The 22980-nt window shown below is 41.2% G+C and overlaps 1 protein-coding gene across 6 annotated transcripts in view; it reads left to right on the top strand.

Moving 5' to 3' along the window:
- The window catches only part of sufu (suppressor of fused homolog (Drosophila)), a 41864-nt gene extending 19148 nt beyond the window's left edge, over positions 1-22716 (top strand). For 2 of the 6 annotated variants that reach the window (XM_088917166.1, XM_088917167.1), the window contains exons 7-14: positions 2494-2566; positions 2879-3035; positions 4816-4918; positions 9726-9764; positions 13333-13467; positions 15575-15713; positions 16363-16431; positions 17214-22372. In XM_088917166.1, coding sequence (XP_088773292.1) covers positions 2494-2566; positions 2879-3035; positions 4816-4918; positions 9726-9764; positions 13333-13467; positions 15575-15713; positions 16363-16431; positions 17214-17303 — 805 coding nt within the window. In that variant the 3' untranslated portion in view covers positions 17304-22372. Of the gene's footprint in view, positions 1-2493; positions 2567-2878; positions 3036-4815; positions 4919-9725; positions 9765-13332; positions 13468-15574; positions 15714-16362; positions 16432-17213; positions 22373-22495 lie in introns of those variants that run through there. The other 4 variants (XM_088917169.1, XM_088917168.1, XM_088917171.1 and 1 more) reach the window with 4 other exon arrangements.
- Positions 22717-22980: the final 264 nt, after the last annotated feature.

The raw sequence follows: 22980 nt of genomic DNA, 5'->3' as shown, positions 1-22980 counted from the left end.
CTTACCAGTGGTTTGCACCTTGTAGTGAGCCCTCTGAGATTATGCTGGTGTATTCTTCTCTTTATGGTAGTCTTGACACATTTATGCCTACATGATGGAGACTGTTCCTGATCTGTTCAGCAGTCGAAAAGGGGTTTTTCTTCACGATTGAAAGTATTCTTCGGTCATCCATTACATTGGTCTTCTGTCGTCTACCAGGTCGTTTGCTATTGCTAAGCTCACCAGTGCGCTCTTGCTTCTTAACAGTGTACCAAACAGTTGATTTTGACACACCTAATGTTTTGGCTATGTCTCGGATTGATTTATTCTCATTTTTCAGCCTCATGATGGCCCGCTTTACTGGTATGAACACTTCTTTGGTCCTCATGTTGAGAGACAACAGCAACAGACTCCAGATGCAAATGCCACATCTAGAATCAACTAGTTAGGGCTCTTTTGCATGAACTAATGATGCAACAACACGCAGCTGGCCAAGAAACAACTGAGCAGGCAATTGTCCAATTACTTTTGGTTCCCTAAAATGGGAGGACTATGTATAAAAAGGGCTGTGATTCCTATATGGTTCACCCAATATAGATGTAAATACCCTCAAATTAAAGCTGACATTCTGCACTTTAAGCTCAGTCATTGTTTCATTTGAAATACATTTTTCTGTAGTACAGGGCCAAAACAACAAAAATTGTGTCACTGTACAAATACTTACGGACTGCACTGTATGTCAGTTGTTCAGCTAATAGGTGCAGATGATTTCTGGACTTATTTCTACCACCTTGTTTCCTGTTATTAAAGCTATATCAGTACTTTTCTTATCCTTTAATCTTCCTGGGGTTTTCTTCTCTAGACCAAAGTAACGGATCCATGGTTTTTGCTGGGAAGGCGAGGAATAATATGCTTACAGTAACTCAATAAAGCAGGGTTCTGCTTGCAAAATTTCCTTAGTTTAACATATGGAGTAATTTTTCTCATTTATTGTTGACAGACGTTCTTTGTAAATTTATTGTGTGAAAGATTGTCGGCCAAATTCCAGGCAGATTTGTAAATACAGACAGCTAAAAAATGATACATTTTGTGGCACAATTTATGTGCACCTATTAGCTGAACGACTGACATCTGTTCTTGTTTCTTGGGATCTTTTTTTCTGCTCTCAATCAGACGCCCAGTGTAATTAAAATGTGGAATTGAGCCTGAGCTTTACAGTGCACCTCAAAAATATATACCATTTCTTAATGTGACAAGTTAGTTCTCACTGTAACATGCGTGGGAGCATTCAGCAACAGGAGACTTGAGGGTGTGTTGGAGACGGTACACACTGCTCATTAACTTCCTTGTGTGCTGAGGTGAAGGTGAGTCACCTGGGTGTCAAGACAGCTGAGGGATCTGTCTGTGTTCTTCCAGTCCCCCAGCTATCTCCCGGCTTCTTCCTTACTGATTTTTCAAATCTCTCAAATATCTCTGCTTGGTTAATGTAAAATTAAATCAATAAACATTTTAAAAAATCAATGAAGCTACCGTGCCAAAATGCTGAGAATCTGTAAGGAAAATGTTCTTACATTTAAGAAAATGATTTATCTATGATTTCACCCTGCAGTAAAAAATATTTTCAAAAGAATAGACATTTTATTTGTCACCTTGAAGACTCTAGAAAAATGGTATGTCTAATGGTATGTTCTGCCAAGAAAAAGTAAATGCATTTCCGTGCTTCAAACAGAAATTGTTTCAATGGCCACTGAAGATAACTGAAGTAACTTCCGATTGCAGGAGCAATATAAGCAGAATATATTTTTAATGGTACTTACAAGACATAAATTACATTTACATTGAAAAAGATCACTGAGAGTAAAAAGGACCAAATACAGCTGCACAGCGAAGATGCATCTGTGGGTGGGCACATGACCCCACAGTTTTTAACACCATTCACCACTCCCCACTAAAGAGTCTCTTTTCACCATTTACGCAATCTGATGAACATTAAAAACATTAAATCTAAAAACTTAGCTACCTTAACTCGTCTTACATGAGTAAATATCATATTTTTAGTTTAGGGTTTCCAACTCACTTACACAACCCCCTGGTTTTCATTCATTCTTACAGGGAATTTTTTTAAATAAATGACATTTGTCATGAATGCATTCGAAGCACAAATGGAGAAGTATTTGTTCTTTACTAAATCATTTTTTTAAATTGTTTTGTGGACAGTATAATTGTCTTATTTTCTACTGTCCTCAAAAAACAATGAAAAATGGCAAAATATTTAAAATGTTGCACCAATGCAGGGAAGCATCCATTAAGATCTGGTTAAAGATCATGTTTGAATTCTTCCCGTAGATATGGAATAATTATTTTCCACAGAAATTTTTTCATTGTTGCAAATTCTAATTAATCGAAATAATTTGAATTCATAGATCTCTGAATATATAGAACAGTAAGTACCAGTCTGTGCAAACTCAACTACTCATGCTGATATCTTATCTTTTCTTCCTCTTTCCTATGAAGTGCCGGAGGCCCTTGGCTGATCACAGACATGAGGAGAGGCGAGACTATATTTGACATTGACCCACACCTACAAGTAAGGCCTTGAATAGAGCGATATTCCTGTGTGCGCGCATACATTCATAATGGAAGCACAGTGCTCCCCTCTGCTGGTGATGTTTCTCTTTGCACTTTATTTTTTCAAGTTGAGCAAAAAGTCTTGCAAATACTCACACAGATTTTTTTACTGGCAAATAAAAGACCCAGATTAATTCGCAGCAAGGATCTGATTGCTTAAACCCAGAAACGCCCATCCTCTGTGGCGGCTGGAGTGACTTCAGTGTACTTGGAATGCATTCTCCTGCCTGGACCTGTGGTGATTTTCCACGTTTTCCCCGTTCACTTCAAGCAGGAGAGGGTGGACAAGGGGATTGAGACCGACGGCTCGAACCTGAGTGGCGTCAGTGCTAAGTGCGCCTGGGATGACCTGAGCCGACCCCCAGAAGATGAGGATGACAGCAGAAGCATCTGTATCGGATCACAGCCTCGCCGCCTGTCTGAGAAAGGTCAGGACGCTCGCCTCTGTGTGACCAAGGAGGTAGAGAGTTTGCAAAACGGACACTGCAAAGGAGCTGGGAAACTCCAGGGGCACTGCTGCAGACTTACTCTGTACTCGTCTTTCTATTCAGACTTACCTTGTCTCTCAATTTTCCAAAAGTCACTGTAAAAGTTCATGGCAACTATTTCAAAATAGACTGGATTTTTAGAGAGCCGGGCTTTTCATTTCTTTGTAGCACTCATGATTTTGAAATTCTAGCTAGGATTAAAATGTAGATGGAAAATGTAGAGGCAAGTCTCCATTACAGCAGTACATTTAAAAGTTGTCTGATTTAAATGCAGAAAGGTTGTTTAAAAAATAAGACCGTTCTCACTCCCGGAGAAGGCTCCACAGCCGAAATGTCAGCACGGAATAAATCTTTACTTGTTCCTAAGACTAAGACTTAATTCAAATCCTGGTTAACAATTAACCGTGGAAATGTTGAAATGTGACCGATATAAGTTTTCTGGAAATGCCAAAGCTTATTTTAAAAAAAATGAATAATGCACATGGAATTCATACATCATGCCTTTGTGGATGATTGTCCTTGATGTTTCTAAGGAAGTCTGCATCATTTTTTAATTTATTCCTGTTTGTTCTCTGTTGCCAGGATGGAATGCTCAATGTATATAACTTAGGATAGTGTGATTGTTCAGCTGTGCTGGGCGATAGCTTGCCATTTTCCCATCTATGTCACGGCTAATATTTGCACTGCTGAAGAAGCGTTTACTTTTTCTTAATTTGGTTGATTGGATATTTTGGCTGTGGCCTTCACAAGGACAATCTGACTGCTGACTGAATCTGGATTCATGGGTGAAACAAATTCTTTCAGATTTTATATTTTATTGGGGGGAGGGAAAGAATATAAACACATTTAAAGGTGCTAACAATAAGAAAGAAAGGGGGGTTAACTGGATTCTGTAGGTGGGAGAAAGTATCTCAGCATTTTGTCAGTTTTAACACTTTCACAACGTACCTAAGGTGTAATTTTTCCCATTAGAACAGAAGAATTCCCTGAACCTTGTAGACTTTTTTGCTGCAGTTAGACCCCAAGCAAAAGACACTGCGCGTGAAGATTGATGGTAACTTGGGGATCATCAGTGAGAGATCAAGATCTAATAGGTACAGTCACAGCAGTCACATCCATAAACAGGAGTCGCATGCATGTATGCAGAAACGCTGTTCCAGGACACTCCCAGAACATGTTGTAGAACAGGTGGGTAGAGAGCAGGGGCCCTCCCAGTGCACCTTCCATGGGGAATGTGGGGAGCCTGTTTCGTTCGCGCCTGCCACTGCGACCTTGCATCTACTCTGAAACAGTGGAAGGGTTTCGGTTATGTGACAGCAAGCATATGTGACAGGGGCGGAGCGGTAGCTCTGAGGTTAAGGATCTGCACCTGTGGTTGGAAGGTTGCCTGTTCAAATCCTGCAGCCGGCAGAGGAATCCTACTCCGTTGGGCTCCTGAGCAAGGCCCTTAACCCCAACCGCTCCAGGGGCGCAGTACAATGGCAGACCCTGTGCTCTGACCCCAAGCCTCTCTCCCTATCTGTGTGTCTGTGTGTCTCATGGAGAGCAAGCTGGGGTATGCGAAAAGACCAATTCCTAATGCAAAAAATTGTAAAGGGTTAATAAAGTGATGTTATTATTATTATTATATGTTGTTTGTGACTGAAAATGGCAAAATCGATTGAGGACACGACAGCTTTTTGAAACCGCCTGAATTGATTTTTGGTGTGTTTGCCCCCAGACACGGAGCAGATCAGAGAGGCCCTGCGGAAGGGATTGGAGATCAACAGCAAACCCGTTTTACCTCCCATCAGCGGCCAGAGGCAGAACCATGACCGGCCACAGTAAGTCTGTTTTATTGGGGTTTTTTTTATTTAACCGCAGTGCAGCAGCTGTTGCCAGTGTTCCCGACAACTGTAGTACATTTCTGTTTACTGTCTGGAGCCGTCGGAGAGGATCTGTATTTAACGAGCCTGACTGCGGTGGAGATTGTGGTGTCTTGATGCAAGCCAGAAACGTAACACCCTGCGCTGGCTCTGTCTTCTGTCTGCTGGTGGTAGAGGGCAGCAGGATGGCCTAAACAAAAGCCGTGACGTACTTCTCCTGCAGGAATGGGAGATCAACTGAGATGTCATTATGCAACAGAGACATTCGTATTATTCATTTATATAATATATAAAGGTCATGTGTAACAAGAAACTTGTGATTATGGAATCTATTATTATTATTATTTGAAATTGCTTACAAAATGTAGCAATAAAAAGTTAAACTGGTTTGAACACTTTGGTCCATCGTCATGTGGCTTTTAGTGCTGCTTTAGGGCTCTCAGGTCCTGGGCAGGAATCTGAAATGGGCCGCTTTATGTGTGGAGTTTGCGGGTTCTCGCTGCTTCTACATGGGTTTCTGTGGTGCACTAGTTTCCTCCAGCCTTTCAAAGACACGCCAACTGGGTTACTTTATTTAGTGACCCAAATTGTCTCTGTCTGCACATGGGGGAGTCTTTGTGTCTGAACCGGCATGGGCTGGTGTCCCATACAGGATGTCCCCGGGTCACTGCGACCCTTACCAGGGGTAAACGACTTTAATCATGGGTGACCCTGCAGACACTGTCACGCTATCACTTGAAGTGGTAGTCCTCCCCCCAAACCCCCCCCCCCCACACACACACACCAACACACATACACACACAACTACTTTTGTCCCTTCAAATGATCCATTTTTATCGTTAAAACTATAGAGAACCTAATTTGGGATTAGTTTCGTTTTCTATTTTAAATGGAGGCAAAGGTAAAACCAGCCGATTTCCCAGTGCTGATTCTAGACCTTCCCCAGCGTTTATTTTGGTTTCTGTTCTGAGATCAGACCCCAGAAAGGGGCCAGGGCTTGCGAGAGGATTAAAAAAGGACTGTTGGAGTTGGGGGGGGGGGGGGGAAGAAATGAAAAAGAAAACAAATCATGATCAGGATCAACGTTGTAGAGGGATGCAAATGAAAAGTTGTAAGTAAAACTGATGTGCTGCATTATGGTCTCAAAAGCATAGGCTTGTAAACTTGGATGGTTTAAATTTACATCTACCTTTCCTTCGGACTTGCTGCTTGGCATTTATTGTTAATCTACTGTATTTGAAAACTTTCAAATGCAATAAATGTCACACCTACCTGGCTTGCATTATATATAAATGCACCAAGCAGCTGATAACTTGAGTTGCTTGTTAAGCTAAAATGATGTTGCAGCACAAAAACAGACGGCCAATAATGAGATCTTCAGGGACGTGTGAGGGAGACTTTAAAAAATGTTTGGAGTTGTTTTTTTTTCCAAAAACCTATTAAAATGGCAGAATTGTCAAATGAGCTATGCATTGGGAGTATTACTATTAAAAAGAAATGTTGCATTTTGCTTTTAATCTGGAAGGAGCATTTCTGATGTTTTTCCGCAGAAATGGGAGGAACAAAATAAAATGATTAAGTGCCTGTCTAGCTAGTCTCCCTGTGTCTGTCCTGGCCTGGTGTTTGCTGTGTGTTGCAGATTGGCGCTGAACAGGCCTGTTCAGCCCCCCTCCTCCTTCGGCAGCCATTTCTGGTAGTTTGCATTAGTCCCAGAGTGTTGGAAACCACTGTTAACATTTGCTCTGTGGATAAAAAGTCTCCGAAGAGACGTTGTCTTCTACTAAAATGCAGAGCGATACTTAAAAAGTGACCTCTGTGCCGCCCCCCCCCCCATCTCAACAGACAAAAGCACAACTGCATTTCTAATGGGCTTACGGCACAACTTGACAACCGTGCAGTATTTTATCGTGAAAATAAACATAATTGAATATTTAACTGATTTGTGCATTAGCACCACCCTTCACTCCAAAACTGTAGCTGACGTTCTCATCCCAGGAATGATTGAGGGCACAAATGCCAAGCCGACATTTCTAACTCTGAGTCTGGCAATGTCCAGATTAGGGTGTACTGTTGTAAAAGGCAGGTGGTGTACTGTTGTGTACCTTTTCACTCTGAGTTCACATTTTCTATATTTTATATATTTCTATATATTTTCTACAAGACTATATTGCAGAAATGAATTGTTTGTAAATAAAATATTCATTTTCATTCTTCATATGCACATTTATTTAATTGCTAAAGTAGCTCATCTCTAAAATGCAACATTTTATCAGCATAGTTAGAAATAGCTTCTGCGGCACAAGTTGTGAACTCAGATGTTTTTTTTTCCATATACCTCTACAGAGCCAGTGCAAGATAGAATCTGTGCACTGCATGGACTTCCGTATCTCCCATTACATAACTTGGCAGCTAAGGATTAAGGCACATCAGCCAAAATTCAAGGATCAGGTTCCAGTCCATAATCAAGGGTTTTACCTTTTCTCTTCAGCTGTAAGTCACTGAGGACCTACTGGGGTAGAACATATCTATAGTTTTTTTCTTCCCAGAACACTGGAATCTAATTGGCTGCCAAATTGGTATTAAAAATCAAAAAGGCTCCACTCAGACCTTAAAGGTAGTGAGGTCCACGTTATATTAATCTGAACTTGTGGAAGCCATGTCTGAGACATTTTGTTTAAGAGGGGATGGGATGGATTCCTGTGTTCCTCTTGTCAGAGACATTTCCTGTTACCTTTGCTGAACAGCTGATTTGTGGAGCTGCCAGGAAGTCTTGAGCTTCCTCACTCACCTGTCCAACCTCGAAGGTTACACTGGATCAGGTAACAGCAAGCAGTGGGTCATTGCCTGAGGACTTGTGAGCAAGAACCACCATCCTGGCCCCTAGCCTTCTGTTGCTATGTTGCAGCAGGTTTAATAAAATTAAGATAAACAGGTTCTATACTAGCTTATTGAAATAATTCTGGTCTTGCACAGATCTTGCCTACAATGTGAGTAAAACTCAGGCAAGGAAATCTGGACTCTACACCGATCAGGTTAATGGGTGCTTTGAAAACCACAAGCTACTTGTCCTTTGAAGACACGAGCATGTGAAAACAGCCCCTACTGTTTCCTTTTCTGGGTCAAAGGACATGATGTTCAGCTAGCATGTTTTGGATGTAATTGGAAATTGTGTATTTTGATTGTCTCATAAGCTCTTGAAGGTGCTTAATCTGAATTTGTGAGTAACAGTACTGTACTCCTGATAAATTGAGAGAGATCTGCTATTTTCAGAGGTGGCAAAAGTGTTTTTTCATTCTTGCACAAGAACACCTCCTGTGATTATCTGTGGGAGATGCAGCTTGTTCTTTTCAAAATTGACATTAATTGAATTCCTGTACTTTGATGGGTAATTTCTGTAGTTTACGATGTCAGAAAAGCTTTTCAGAAGTGTTTGGTCTGATGATCTTGCAGTTATTTGTAGATGACCTTGATATAGTTTCATGGTGTTGCCATGGAGTGTCCCTCTCTCCCATCCACACACTTAGACAGTTCCATTTGCAAGCGATCCTGGCTTTGATTATTTGTAGTTGCCTAGAAACTCGTATCATGCGATGTTGAAAATTTGCTTTAAGTGTAGATTGTCATCCCACAAAGCTTCTAAATCCACCAAAACATGAGGCTTTGCAGCAAACATTAAATATCTCTGTCTTCGAACATCTCCACAGGATCAAATGTTGACAGATCGTGTCAAAAATAATGCTGTGTGTGCAAATGCACCCTGTCTATTTGATATGGACTGTGCACAGTGAACAGCTGTCTCGGCTGTCTGGCTTCGCCATGTGATGCCAGCCTCTCGGCTCGGCTTCGCAGGGCCTCAGTGGGGATCTTTCAGCTGCTTCCCCTGCTAGGAAAAACGGGAGGTGTTTTTTATAGTGTGGATGACCTTTAGTTAAATCCACCTGAAAGATCTTTCCCATATTTAATTAGCTCTCAAATGTACTTGATTTTACCTCTGAACACTTGGAATCCAGGCAGAATGTTGGTGTGCACATGGAAGCCATTTCTGGATTCCTGCGTTCAGGAGGAAGTACAATTCAGGGAGATAAAACTGAGCATTTGCTGTCTAGGTTGTTTACCCTTAGTTGCTCAGTCTAACAGGTGTCCTCCAGCTTCATTTTTAAAGGTAAGCATTGAGAATTCTAGTAGTCTGTACAGAGACGGCTTTGCAAGCCGTTTTCTCCAGCTGTTGAGGATAGAGGACCTCTGCAGGCTCTTGTGCTGCAGATCAGAGGTGCTGCCAGGCAGTCAGGGCTGCTCTGTGGTGCCATCTGGTGGGCACTAATGCTATCATTTCTGCTCTCAGTGAGTAATCCAAAGAAGAGAATACCCTTTTCCCCAAAACTCTACATGACATAACTACTTGTTAGAATACAGAATGATTTTTTTCCCTTCTCTGAACTCTCTTTTTACGAATGTTTTAGTTTTATACTCCAGTGTCAACTTCCTTATAGAATGTTTAGCTACAGGAGGTTTCCAGCTGGTTATGAACCATTCATTTAAATGAATTTAAGCCAATAAGCATTTAAATGATGCCCATTCAGTGTGTTAATTTTCTTGAAGGATGTTTGTAGAAAGTAGATTGAACTGAAGAGATTTTAACCTGTTTTTAATTAATGACCTTGGAAGGCAACTACTTGAAACCTTCTCTTGGCAGTAGTATTACTTGTTATAGATCATATATTTTTGACTTTGCTCTAGTACAGATCTCCCCCTAATTTCTCCATAGACAATCAGTGGGCCACTTGCAGAACCAGCAGACTTCAAGGTAAGCACAACCCACGAAGAAAATACACATCATTCTTGCTCATTGTGACATCTCAGAAAGAACGGAGCTTTTTGTTAATAATTCTCTGACGGTCCAGCTCATGGACGAAGGCCGGAGTTAGATTTTAAAAACTGGGGTGGGGTGGGGGAGTTAGTATGGAAAGTTGCACTTGATTGTTGGGGTTTTTGTTGCAGAGCCATCAACAGACTGCCATTAGATTTTGCTGCAGTGGATTTTGCAAGCGCATCTTTGAGAATTGGTCTAAAACAAATCCTCCGAGAGAAAACGTTTACATCTGCCTTGTATATAAATAATCCACGGTTTGAAGGCTACACTAAACTCCCCTGCATTGCAGAGTTAACACGGCAGGCTGTCAGCTCAGTAGTTCATTAACCGCATACCTAATGAAAGTTGTCCGGGGGGCTAATAAGGGCGCGGAGCTGATTTTACGCGTTTTCTCCGGAGAAGAGTTAGCAGGGGACTGATTGCTCGAGCTCATATTTTGTGCTGTTAGTTTTAAAAACTAAATTCAATTGACAATCATCCTTGCTTCTGTTCATTTTGGGGAGGTAGGCAGTGGAGGTGAAATTACATCCTGCAGGTGCAAAGCAGGGATTCAGACCATTAACTCTCCTCTCTGTCCCTGATGGAGAAGTATTGCTGACATTATAAACAAGGTTTTAATCACGTCCAGTGTTTTTGCTCAAGGACTGTTTTCATCTCAGTACCTATGCCTATGTAATAGAGGTGCCCTGAAACTCAAAGATGTAAAGCTGGTATAGCAACCTAAGGACCAGGTAGATTTATTAAGAGCTGTCTATTGAGAGTTCCATTCTTGCAATATATTGTTACACTAACAAATCTGATCAACTTCACAAGCACTTTACTAGATTTGCCAGAAAAGGGGGAAAAACTTTCCAAGTGGAATAACTTTTGTATTTGTATTTTCAAAAAGTTATACCGGTCATCTTTTTTTTTTTAATGAAAGCCCAGAGTTTTGAGTCTACATTTATTTAAATGCTTCTTCCCAAGATATTTGGTTTAGTTATCTTTTCTAAACCGGTTCTGAATTTTCTCTTCGCATTTGTTAGTTAGATGGAACGTATGCAAGTGTTTGCTGTGATAGTCTGTTGAACGCCTGGAGCCTCGTAGACTCAAGCAAATGCATGATGATGACCACTTTGGACCAGACCAGCAGCCCTGTGCACATGTACTGAACGACACAAGGAGGAATGCAGTAGGGGTTCAGATGTTTCATAGCGCTGGTCCGACGTGGCTGACAACCTGTCCTCACATCGGCTTCTGATGAGGCAGAGAATGTTTACAGAGAAGTAACTCGGGCATATGTGTATACAACTCTGCTGCCAGACTGAGACGTGAGCGTGGAGGGTGGACTGCATTGTTGCTGCACACAGTGAAGTGAATGTTTCCGAACAGCCAGTCCTCCTGTTGCATGCTTTTCATATCCCATTATTTGTAGTACTCCACATATGGAGTATGTAGTACTCCAGGCCTATTGTATTGAGACTAAATATAGGAAAGGCAGGGAGCCACTTCCTCACGCAGCCCGCGATGGGAAGAATGCCCGAACACCTGAAGACAACTCAGCAGCCGAAATGGTTGCCTTTCTGCTTCTCAACGTAGAATTCATCTGCTTCTTTCTAAATGGAGAAAAGAACCAGATTAGTCATTTCTTTTTAGCAACCATCGTATCACAGCTCCCCAAGAATAGTTTCACACGGAAAGAAGCATGCACGGACAATTCTTAGTATTGTTCAGGTTATTTTTTTCAGAATAAATTTGAAGAAAAAATGGCCAAAAAAAATGGACCACGCTTGTGGTCCTTACTTTAGAATTTAAAAAATGGTGCTGCTGATGTTGGTTTGTACTCAGGCTTTATTGCTGTATCCTTACAAAGTGCAGTTCTGGACCAATTGCATTTGGTATACTTAACTTGTACTTGCATGTTTTTGGTCATTTGAATTTTATGCAGATACTTCACAGAACTGCATGCTGGAGTAAAAGAGTAGAGAGGGTGTTGGTTCAGGATGCAGACTGTAAAGGGGATGAGTAGAAGTTAACATTTACTGCGCTGGCTCCTGTCAGCTTGCATGCTTCTGTGGTGGGGAATAGGCATTTGGGTATTATAGTGTGACAGCAGTAGGGAGGCTGGACTCTCACCTCAGCAGGTCTGTATTGTGCATGGCAATCTGTTGACAGTGCAGTAGCACAGTGGAGTTGGCTTCATGGTGGTTTGTAAGCCTCAACGGGCAGCAGAAGCTTCTTTCAACTTTCATGAAGCAGATTTACTGGTTGAGAATTTAGTTACAGCTTAGCGTATTCACTTGTGCCACACAGCTGTATTCAAACAGTGAATTTAATGAATACTGCTTGATGGATATCATTTTAACTAATGACAATTTCATCACCTTATTCTGTGTGGGAGAGTGGGTGTCACTAGAGTTGGTGTGTGAAGTTTGTCATCACACATTACAGGGTATTTAGAGTGAAATGGCAGGGTCACGCCCTCGCATTCTGCGCCTCTCTTGTCCTGCAGCCAGTCTGGTTGACAGCGCCAGCAGGTGACTACAAATCATCGTTTTTAGTGGCTTTTCAGTTTTCTCTATGAGCCATGTTTTAATGCCTACACATAGAACAACACGGACGCCATTAGACGATACAGTGTTTTACAAGAGAAGTTCTGCAAAGCCCCGTTGATGATCACATGCCCCAAGGGAAAGATAGCATCTCCATGAAATAATGACCTTTACTTTGATGCAAGAAGCGAACCCAGAGGAGCCCTAGTGTTTGGGAGAAAGTACACTGGTTGTGCTAAGCTTTACTTTCAGCCGCAGCTCAAAAAACAAACAATTAAATAACTTCTGATTGTTTTAATGCGTTTCAACAAAGATGAAAAGCAGGCTACTTGTCAGGCTTCTAAATGAGGTACTGGCGAATTGCTCTTTTAAATTTGCTTTCTTAATTTTTTGTGGTTTAAAGGCATAGTCTGCATAGTCACATTTTAATGTCTGAATTACCTCATACCACTTAATCAAAACCTCCTTGAGACTAGATGCATTGGACTGTTTGACACTTTTGTTAGGGCGTTTCTGCTGCTAGAGATTATAATTACTTAATTTCAAGGAATTAAAAATTTCTCAGGACTGTTTTAGGTATACGTTTTGTATTAGGTTTATGTACTATATTTCTGATAAATGTTCATTGTGATTGTTAGTGGATGAAATTAGTATTTTCATATCCAGCTTTGATCTTTTTTCCATAAAGGAAAGTTTTCAAAATAGACTCCCAGAAAAGTATGCCAAAAATAAATGTCTTAATCACATTAGCATTGACGTTGGATGTATGTAGAGACATTTTCTATGTGTCATATGCATCAACAAAAGTCTAAATGCAGTAGCCATCTTCACCAGATGCCACCTTCTAAGAGTCCTTAAATTCGCAGTGGACCTAACTAGACTCTTGATAAACGTTTTGTAAGCTTCCAGACCTGCAGTGCTCCAGCCTCCCCCGCCCCCTCCCCCGTAAACTACTGTGCTCCTCTTTTCAGGAGTCGCAAGGACAGTCTGGAGAGTGAGAGCTCTGCGGCCATCGTTCCCCACGAGCTGGTGCGCACCCGGCAGCTGGAGAGCGTGCACCTCAAGTTCAACCAGGAGTCCGGCACGCTCATCCCTCTGTGCCTGAGGTACCCCGGCTCTGTCAGGCTCGCACGGATATGGCACAGCAGTGACCAGTATCGTTAGCTGGGTGCCTCCAAGATTACAGTCTCGTGGCTTTTCATTTTTGGTGTTTTTTCTCAACAGCCCAGCAGCCTTTGAACGGCAATGTGCAGCTGAATTACTCCTGCTTGAGCTCTATGTTCCATTTTCAGTCCTGTTCCAGTCTGCCATAGACGCATTGTTTAAAGTCAACCTTAAATTAGGACTCAAATTGATGGAAAAAACTCTTTGCTTAATTCATACGACCTACACTAAAGAATCTCTTGTTGAAAGCATGCACTTTTGTTAGTTACATGAGTGATGTACTCATTGTTAAGTCATGTATGCAGAATGAAACAAAAAAGGATTCCAGGATCAACTCACTACGTGTTGCTGTTAATGGGCACTATTTCGTTAAAAGTGCAGGCATGCTTGTTAAAAATTCCAGAACAGTTGTATGATGAGTGGAAACGTATGGGTTAAAGTACTTGCTCTCTAACTTGTGGCAATGAATGATCTTAGTCTTGTTCACTTATTCCTGCTTTTTTCTTACTGGTTCAACTGCATACACCAGGTCCATGTCCCCCTGGAGCCAGACTGAAAACTGCACACAGAATTCTGGGAGAAGTGTTTAGTGTGCCTCACCTATAGGTTGCGTTTTAGGGACTGATGAGACAAAGCACATGTGAAAGCAGCTGCCTTGTCTTCAATGTTTTTTTTAACTGGAAAACAAGAGTAGCTCAGTATAAATTAAATGGGACATCTTAAACACTGTAGATGGAAAGACCTAAGTATATGTGAGATATAATACTTTTTTACCCTATACCAAGGCTGGCAGAGTCAAAATACATAGATAATCTGACGTTTTGAGGGATGTGTATTTATCTTCGCCTCTCCTTTTCTGGTATGCCTGTTGGAACAGTATGTTAACAACTGCTGATTACAGAAATCAGTTACAGTACAAGGAAAATGCCTGTTTCAAATTTCATCTTTTACTGTGACTGAAATGGTTGTAATTTGGTAAAGGCTGACCACAGAAATGTAGTCCCTCCAGCACTCAGAGAATAGGTGTGTCCAACTTCATTCCAACTTCAGTTAATTTTATTTTTTTGTGGTTGTTTACTTAATTGGTTATAGTAGTTCAGGTGGGTGGTTGCGTCAGCACGCGTAGGCTGCAAAGGAACAAGTAATAGGTTTATTCCATGCTGAAAAGAGAAGAAAAAACACAACGTTTCGGCCGTGGAGCCTTCTTCACGTGTGAGAAAGACAGGGCAGTCATTCTGCCCTGTCTTTCTGACTGCCCTGTCTTTCTCACACCTGAAGATGGCTCCACGGCCGAAACATTGTGTTTTTTCTTCTCTTTTCAGCATGGAATAAACCTATTACTTGTTTAATTAGGTATAGTTTATAATGTTTTGTACTTTACTGTTTAAAATATATAGAATACTTGATTCTTACCAAAGTAACTAGAAAACATTGAAACTTCTTCCAAAGGTTTAAATTCCTGTACTTAACCACACTGATATACCAGGGAAGAGGTCAAGAACTCATAGTGCTGCTTTAGTGTGGCACCACTAGAGCAGGCCATCCCAGAGTGAATGAGTCCAGTTAGCGGAAATGTTGGCGGGTGCTTTTGATATCCCTTTATGCTGTTCCGCATTTAGAAGGTGATTCTGACAAGACAATTACAACTGGCTATTTCTTGGTATGAGCAAATAAACTATGAGTAATTGCCATAATGAGAGGATTTTATCTGACTGTCTAATGTTCTCAGTACCAGTAAATTAACAATAATATCGCATTCAGATGATGCAGAACATTTGACGGTAACAGACTTCCGTCCTCTTTTTGTGCGAGAGGAAATGGGATCGTGGGTGATCTAATGGAAAGTGTGAGGCACTTGTGGATTTTAGGGAACAGGGAAACTAAGGGTTCATTTTTGGAGATAAAGGGCAATGCAGGGACTTTTTTTCTGTTCTTGATGGGTGATGGGTTTGAGATTCAGGCACACGTGCTGTGCTGCAGATGGATCCCAGACAGAAGGGTGATCAGACAAGGCAGACAGCTGTAGTGTTTCTTGCTCCCTCCCTGTAGGGGCCGGCTGCTTCACGGAAGACACTTCACCTACAAAAGCATTACTGGCGACACGGCCATCACCTTCGTGTCAACAGGAGTGGAGGGTGCCTTCGCCACAGAGGAGCACCCGTATGCTGCCCACGGGCCGTGGCTGCAGGTAAGACAGCTGCCAGAACGCCTGGCCCCCGTCCACGAGCATTTAGTTTCCCTTCCTCCAGTACCGTGACTGTTCCAGTTCCCACTTGCATTTCAAATATGGAAATATAATTATCTGCCGTCAAAATACATTATTCTTCTCCACATCCAGTTGAAAGCCCTCTAAACGCGGTGGAGCATTCCTGGGCCTGTGGGAGTTGCTTCCTGCTGTGATCCGTGAGGTAGATCACACACAGCTATAAACAGTACAGACGCGGCTCCCACATGAGGAAAAATGCATCATAAACCCCAGGCAGCAGGATTCCAGTAACCACCGTTACATAAGGCAGACTCTAGCCAAGTCCGACCACTGGATCGGAGACCAGGAACAAAAAATAAAACCGGTTTCCCTCTTTCTCTGGCAAAGCAGCATGTTGTTGGGAGATTCATAACAAATGATCTGAGTTGCAATTCAGTTTTCTTCCCTAAATGAACAGAACATGGTGCAGTGATGACTACATTGGAAGGCAGTGATTTAAAAAGTGGGCCATTCAAGAGAAGAGCCGCCGAGATGTGTCAGGATGCTGAACAGTGAAATCTGAGAATTTTAAAAATCGATCAGTCTAGCATAGTGGTTTAATCAGCTGAGTTCAAATGTTTATTTTTTCCAGATATTGCTAACTGAGGAGTTTGTAGAAAAAATGCTTGAAGATCTGGAAGATCTGACTGCACATGAGGAGGTAAATATGCCTTTATTTAAAAAAAACAACCATTGGCATTCTTTTCATTTTACTTTAGGACTTGGGTTGTAGAGTTTGTTGTTTGTGTTGAAGAAATAATGAATTAAGGGGTCAGTGAAAAATATTGAGTAGTGCATAAGGGTATTGTATAATAAAGGATTTGATATTGGTTTCCTTAGTATATGCGCTTTTCCAAGAGGGCCTTTGTTTTTACAAGGTGTTTGCAAAGTTTTATATTAAGGTAGGTATATTCTTCCCCGTGTTCACGTGGGTTTCCTCCAGATTCCTTCCACAGCCCAAAGACATATTGGTGGGTTAACTGGCTTCTGTAAATTGGCCCTGGTGTGTGTGTATGTTTGTGTGTGCCTTGTGGTGGACTGGCGTCCTGTCCAGGGTGTATCCCCCCTTGTGCCTGTTGCATGCTGGGACAGGCTCTGGTTCTCCCGGGACCCTGTGTAGGATGATGTATCGTTAGCATCTTAATTTGCTGTCAGCTGGAGATTTTTAATGAGCATTGTTCACACTAATCATAATCTTAAACAATCCTCTTGATTAACTTCTACATATTCTTTATTGACATTCTATGAACCTTCAGTTGATTTCAGTAAATAGTAATGAAATATCTATTAAATATTAATTTGTGGAACTTAAAACGAGACTGTGTAATTGACCAAATCCCAGAATAAGTATGTTTTTGTTGAAGTACACAACCTGCTGTTTAGTTTGATTAAAAAGTCCCACAGTCTCATTCTTTTCAAATGAGTTTATTTTCCTCCCTAAAGCCTAAATTGCCGAAGGAGTACAGCTGGCCAGAGAAGAAGCTGAAAATCTCCATCTTGCCAGACTCAGTGTTCGACAGTCCTCTGCAGTAACACAGAAGACTCCAGTGCCAGACTGCAGCTCAGAGCTGACAAGGGGACACTCCAACAGAGATGAGCAGACAGGCTGAAATCACCCTGCCACAACTTTGCTGTTGTAGCTGCCCTTGGGGCTGGGCATAGGTTCTTTCGAACACCTGATTCTCGACTCTGCCTTGCTGCCCTTTGTCTGAATACGTCATCCTTCTGCACTGGCTGTTTCCTCAGCATTCAGTTATTTTGATCCTAAACCAACAGTGCATTTTGCCATTACTCTGGTTCAGTGAAACGCATTGTTCCAGTGTGTTTGGACTCCTGTGTTCATGAAGATCTCACTGAGAATGGCTATTAAGGTTTTTTCAGTGCAAGACAAACACTGGCTAGAGATTCCCATGTTGCAACAGAATGTTTGCAAAGTCTGCCAGGCAACACATGGACTGACCTCTTTTCCTGGGCTGGTCTGTAACATAAGAGCATTGATCTCCATTCGAAACACTGGGTAGTTGGATACAAAGTTTTCACATGGCAGTGCTGGACTGTGGGTTTACTACAAGTGACCAGAGTGAGGAGTCACCACATCTGACACTATTAAGTTCAGTGTCATCACCAAGGGCTGGGTATGCAGATCCCAAGCTACATGTGCAGCAGATTTCTAAACCGTTCATTAATCAGTGTTTTTTTCTAATATGTTGACTGAAGTGCAGACCATACAATTTTGTACCACGTGCAATTTTGTATTTGTAAATTGAACCTTACGATCATGCCAAAGATGTATTCGGTTGGCAGGTAACTTATTAGAATCAGTTTCATATCTGACATTATAATAATTTCTAGGAAATATTGCTTTTTACTCTTTCTTCTGTGACTTGACAAGCTGTTCACCTATTCAGTGCCTGGGCTGATGTACGATCTTAAGATTTACGGAGAAATTCATGCTGATACTGTTCTCAGAACAGAGTGCCAGGTTGTCAAGGTCTAGGATTACAAATCTACATTTAACTGACTCACTGTTAAAACCCACTGTATATTATCTTGGTTCTAGTTGAAGCAAGCACAAAATTCCTATTTCTGTATTGTAAAGGTCATTTTTATTTTCAATATTTAATGTAATATTTTAACTCCTTTTGTTCTTTGAAGTGCTTTTCACACCTACAAATTCATTTTGAGGTAAGTGTACAAAACATTCCATAAAAGGAAAATCCTACACAGCCCTGACCTCCAACACTTTGCACTTCTCTTGACTTTTAAAAAAGAAAGCTGCAGATTCCTAGGTTATGGGCCCCAATATGTATATTCCAATAAATCCAGGACAGTCACAGCTCCTTTGTTTTAATCTAGTAACCCACTGAATTACTGTTATAATCCAAATATTTGGTATAATCTATCATAATCCAGATTTGGCATTTAAATTAAGTTTTTGACACTGTGCTGATATTATTGAATTCTCCATTTTAAGTGTATAAAGCAGTTTAAAAAAATGAAGTTCCTCTACAAATGGTTTAGTGTTCCAGGATTACTTTAGCTGCATATGTGCCGGGTAATGTTTAACATGAAAATGCAAAAGCATTCTAAATTCTAAACCATTTAACTGTAGTTCCTCAAAACTGCAGTTCTCTTCCCATTAAAGAGTAAAAATATTTGCCAAAAGTATGTTACAGTGACTGTAAAAACTGTAATTCTGCTTTCCCCTGTGCAGTACATGCAGAGGGTAATCTACACTACTTCAGAATTTGTAAGATTAACAGTTAAGATTCTAACACATTACAGTATTTAAGTAGCCTTGAGAATAAGGTTTCGAGAGAGAGCTGGTCAAAGGAACAGCAACAGCACAGCTGCAGCATTTTTGCAAACATTAAAAAAATGTTTATCTGAATAATCAATAGAATGTCAAACCAGAAAGTCATTTGAAACATCGGTTTATCGTCAGTAAAATCTCCTTCCGTGTCTTTCAGTGGTATCAGACAAAGATGGATCATTTTGAAGGGAATTCTGTATTAAAATACACACTCTTAAACATGTTTCCTTGTTGAAAATGTGCTTTTGTTAGCATGTTGGTTCTGATCCTGGAGAAGCTGAGGGCTCTGTTAGAAGACAATACAGCCTGCATGTTTTGTGAGCTTCACTGCAGTCAGTGTGATAAAAATCATTCGCAGTGCTAGCAGCAGGCGCCTGCCTGTATGTAGTTTCCAGTGCATTTAACGCTTAAGCAATAGTCTTCTTTACAAGAAGAATTGGTACTGCATGCAATTAAAAGGGAGAAAACAAATTTAATGGAACTAACTTTGTCCTTTAGAATTGAATACAGTAATTGTGAGCAGAAGAGTAACACATTGCACTGAAACGTAGTGGAAAGATGCTTTAAGCCACATCAATGGTAAAAAAATATATATATTTTTCTGCAAGAAAAATACTGAATGTTTTCTGGATCCACAAACTGATCCTTTTCATAATATTTTCAGCAATTAGTGTCAGAGAGAAAAAGAGGCTAGACAAAAATATTTGTGATTTTTGCAAGTATTTGAAATCATAGAATGACAGCCACTTTGTATTAAGGGGAAAAACAGATTTGGTTCTAGTTAGAACTGTTCACGTTCATTTAGGTATTTCAGCAGTGTTTTTAACTGTTTCTCTGACCAGTACTAAAAACTCAGTTAAATACGGGACCTTTATGATATTACTTATGAAGGCTTTGTTATTACAATAGAGCAGTGATGCACAGCTCCACTCCAGTACTCCAGGTTTTCATTTCCATCCCTGCTCGTAATAACAAATGAGCTGGTCGTCAGCATAAAGAGGCCAATTTACCACTTTTGTAGCAACATCAGCTGTGGATTTAAAGAGACCTAGAAAATCTGTTGGATTCTGCACTTAAGAGGACTGGAGCTGTGTGTCTGAATTTCAGAGTGTCATACAGCTCTGCGCTTGCGTATTTACTGATGTAGGCCACCTATCAGTGGTCATGGAGTGACCACATGAAAGAGCTTATCAGACAGGCGAGGGAACCATTGACATACCGTTGAGCAGAGCTTCTGAAGCTGTAGTCCATCCAGTCACTTCATTGCAGTACCTGAATACAACCAGCTCTTCAATTTCAAATTCGATCCAGATCCAGGTAGTTGGAGAACTGGTTTTAGCAAAATTCTGTAATCGAGAGAAGCGGAAAGGCCACAGGCTGAGTAATCCAGATGTTGAGATGGGAGTTCGGCAACACACTTTGATGGAGGACTAATCTTGTTTTCTTCTTTAGTTGATTTCTAATGAAAGTTCAGATCAGATATTTTAGGCACAGTTGCCAAGCTTGAAGTAGTTTTAAGTTCTGGACTTTGTCTGAACACAGTCTGGGCTCCTACCTTGTTCAGTCAGGCCTGTAAAGCAGTGATTTTCATCCCTGACTCTGGAGAACCCTGATCTCTGGTTCACAGTCCAACTGAGCTCTTCACAAAGCCTAACTGATTAAGACCTTTTTCAGTTCCTAGGAACTTGGTTGAGGTTATTAATTAGTATTAACCTGTTAACATTTTCTGAGTTTCATACCTGCCCTCATGTAGGTAATTGGACCTCTGCAGAACAGTGTCTGATACAGGGCTGCTCCCACCTGTCTGCACACTGTTATTGGACATTAATATCTCTTAGCATGCAAGCCGAGGAGTAAGCAAATGTTCTAATGAACGCATGAGTTGAATCAGACTTAAAACGTAGCCGTGCTCCAGGACCTGGGTTGAAAGCCAGTGATCTCTAGTCAATAAGTTCCTTGTTTGAGGCCAGGCTAGCTGACTGTGTCAGGTAGGAATTGCTTTAGCTTGACACACAGCAGTGTGCAGGCTGGCAGTGGTGACATCACTCCTCCAGTTTGTACTACTGTACAAGGCACTGAGACGATTGCAGTATGAGAAAAGGCAGATCATTCTGACATGGGAAGCTTATCCCCACCGTGTTGGTATATTGCTTCTGGTTATGAGCCGAGTGCGACAACTGGGTAGACCTAATTGTGAGGCAAAAAAAAAGAAAGGTTCTGCATTTGAAGGATAGAAAAACAGGCTGACATTTTTGAATCTTTGATGTTTCAGACCAAACACTTTAGCTCCTAAATATTGAGATGTCAGGTGTTGAGTTTTAACTTGCACTTTCAAGCAGGTAGCTGTGTCGGCGTGCATAGGCTGCAAAGGAACGGGTAAAGATTCCTTCCATGCTGGAAGGGAAAAAAAAAAGAGACGTTTAGGCTGTGGAGCCTTCTTCAGTTGAAGTAAGCGCCACAGCCAAAATAGTCTCTTCTTTTCAGCATGGAGTAAACCTTGACCTGTAACTTGCACTTTGTCAAACTCAAGGGCGTCGACTTTCTCAAGTGCCAATCCCTGAGGCAAGATTTAGTGGGGAAATTTGGCAGTGCCTTCTTGGAAGGGTGAATTCACACCTTCGAGTGCTGCTTCCATCTCCGAATCCCAGTCGTGATCTGCAGTATCATGTCGGCGCTGCTGCTGCTGCTACTGCTGCGTGATAGCGGTCAGGGGCAGTGGATGACTTGCAAATAAAGCAACTCAATTGGGTTGCAGAGCATTTTACATTTCTCCTGCCTCTGCCCTTGACTTGGCACTGCCTGGTACATACTGGGTCCTAGATGGATTTGTAGTCATGCACAGTGTATAGCATTTGGAATCCTTATTACATGGGATGCCAACTTCTATCTCCTGTGTTTCAGCACAATCTGGCAAAGAATCACTTTTCACTGGGAGTCGAACCACACTTAAACCTCTGGCTTCCACTCTCGTCAGAGTTGCAGGATTTTATTAGTCGTAATTCTGAATATTTTCACAGTTCGTTCAAATCTCGGGTTTCTGAGAGAGAATGTTCAGCTTTTAATGGGGAAAAGTAAAAACAGTTATGGACTGACTCCTGCTTATTTCTCAGCGGTGAGACTACAGAAGTTTTTCATTAGTTTTTTTTTTTAAATATTGTAGTTTAATGTAAAAAGTGACAGTATATTTTAGTGCAAGATGAATGCGCATCGACTTTTGTAATACTTGTTTTGTGAATCACTAAACTGCCCGTGTCTGTAATCCTAAGTGCATTAAAAACTATTTACAGAACATGTGTGGCTTGTCTTCTGCAGCTCTGGGATTCTGCTAGATTAAGGGTTTGTCGAGTCTGTGGTAAAATATGTTTTTCTAAAAAACCTTTCCAAATCAGTTTCTCCTTTTCTTTTCAACTAGGAGCTGCAAGGATTCAGCTTTTGCCTGTGTCCAGCCTGGTCTTCTGAAGTGATGTTTTGTTTAAAAAGAAGTGATCTCCCAGAATAGCCCCTATGGATGCCCTCACATAGAAAATCTCATGCCTACCTAGGACAGCTCCCCTACTTCACACTGTTAGGCTACGATCTATTCAGGATAAAAACAGAAGTGCTAAATAAAAAAATACATTGATTCTGGCATCCTAGGACCTGTTCCTTTCACTAATCACTCGAGACTAAGAATATAAATGGACATGTTTAAGCTGCTGTTGGCTAAATAACATAAAACAAATGAAACATTCAATTCTTGGCGTGTGGTATTGGGGAAAAATAAAGTATCGGGAGTGTTAGTATTTTGATCACCTGGTCATGACAGGTTACCTTGTTGCAGAAATGTTAAATTGCCTCATTTGTGGGAGACCCAGGTAGGCATATGATGCTGAGGTCATTTAACTTGTGGAACATCAA

This window comes from Atractosteus spatula, chromosome 5 (genome assembly GCF_055471065.1).
Source record: "Atractosteus spatula isolate fAtrSpa1 chromosome 5, fAtrSpa1.hap1, whole genome shotgun sequence".
Taxonomy (NCBI): Eukaryota; Metazoa; Chordata; class Actinopteri; order Semionotiformes; family Lepisosteidae; genus Atractosteus; species Atractosteus spatula.
The sequence above is the reverse complement of the archived record's forward strand: the minus strand, read 5'-3'. Positions and strand labels throughout refer to the sequence as shown.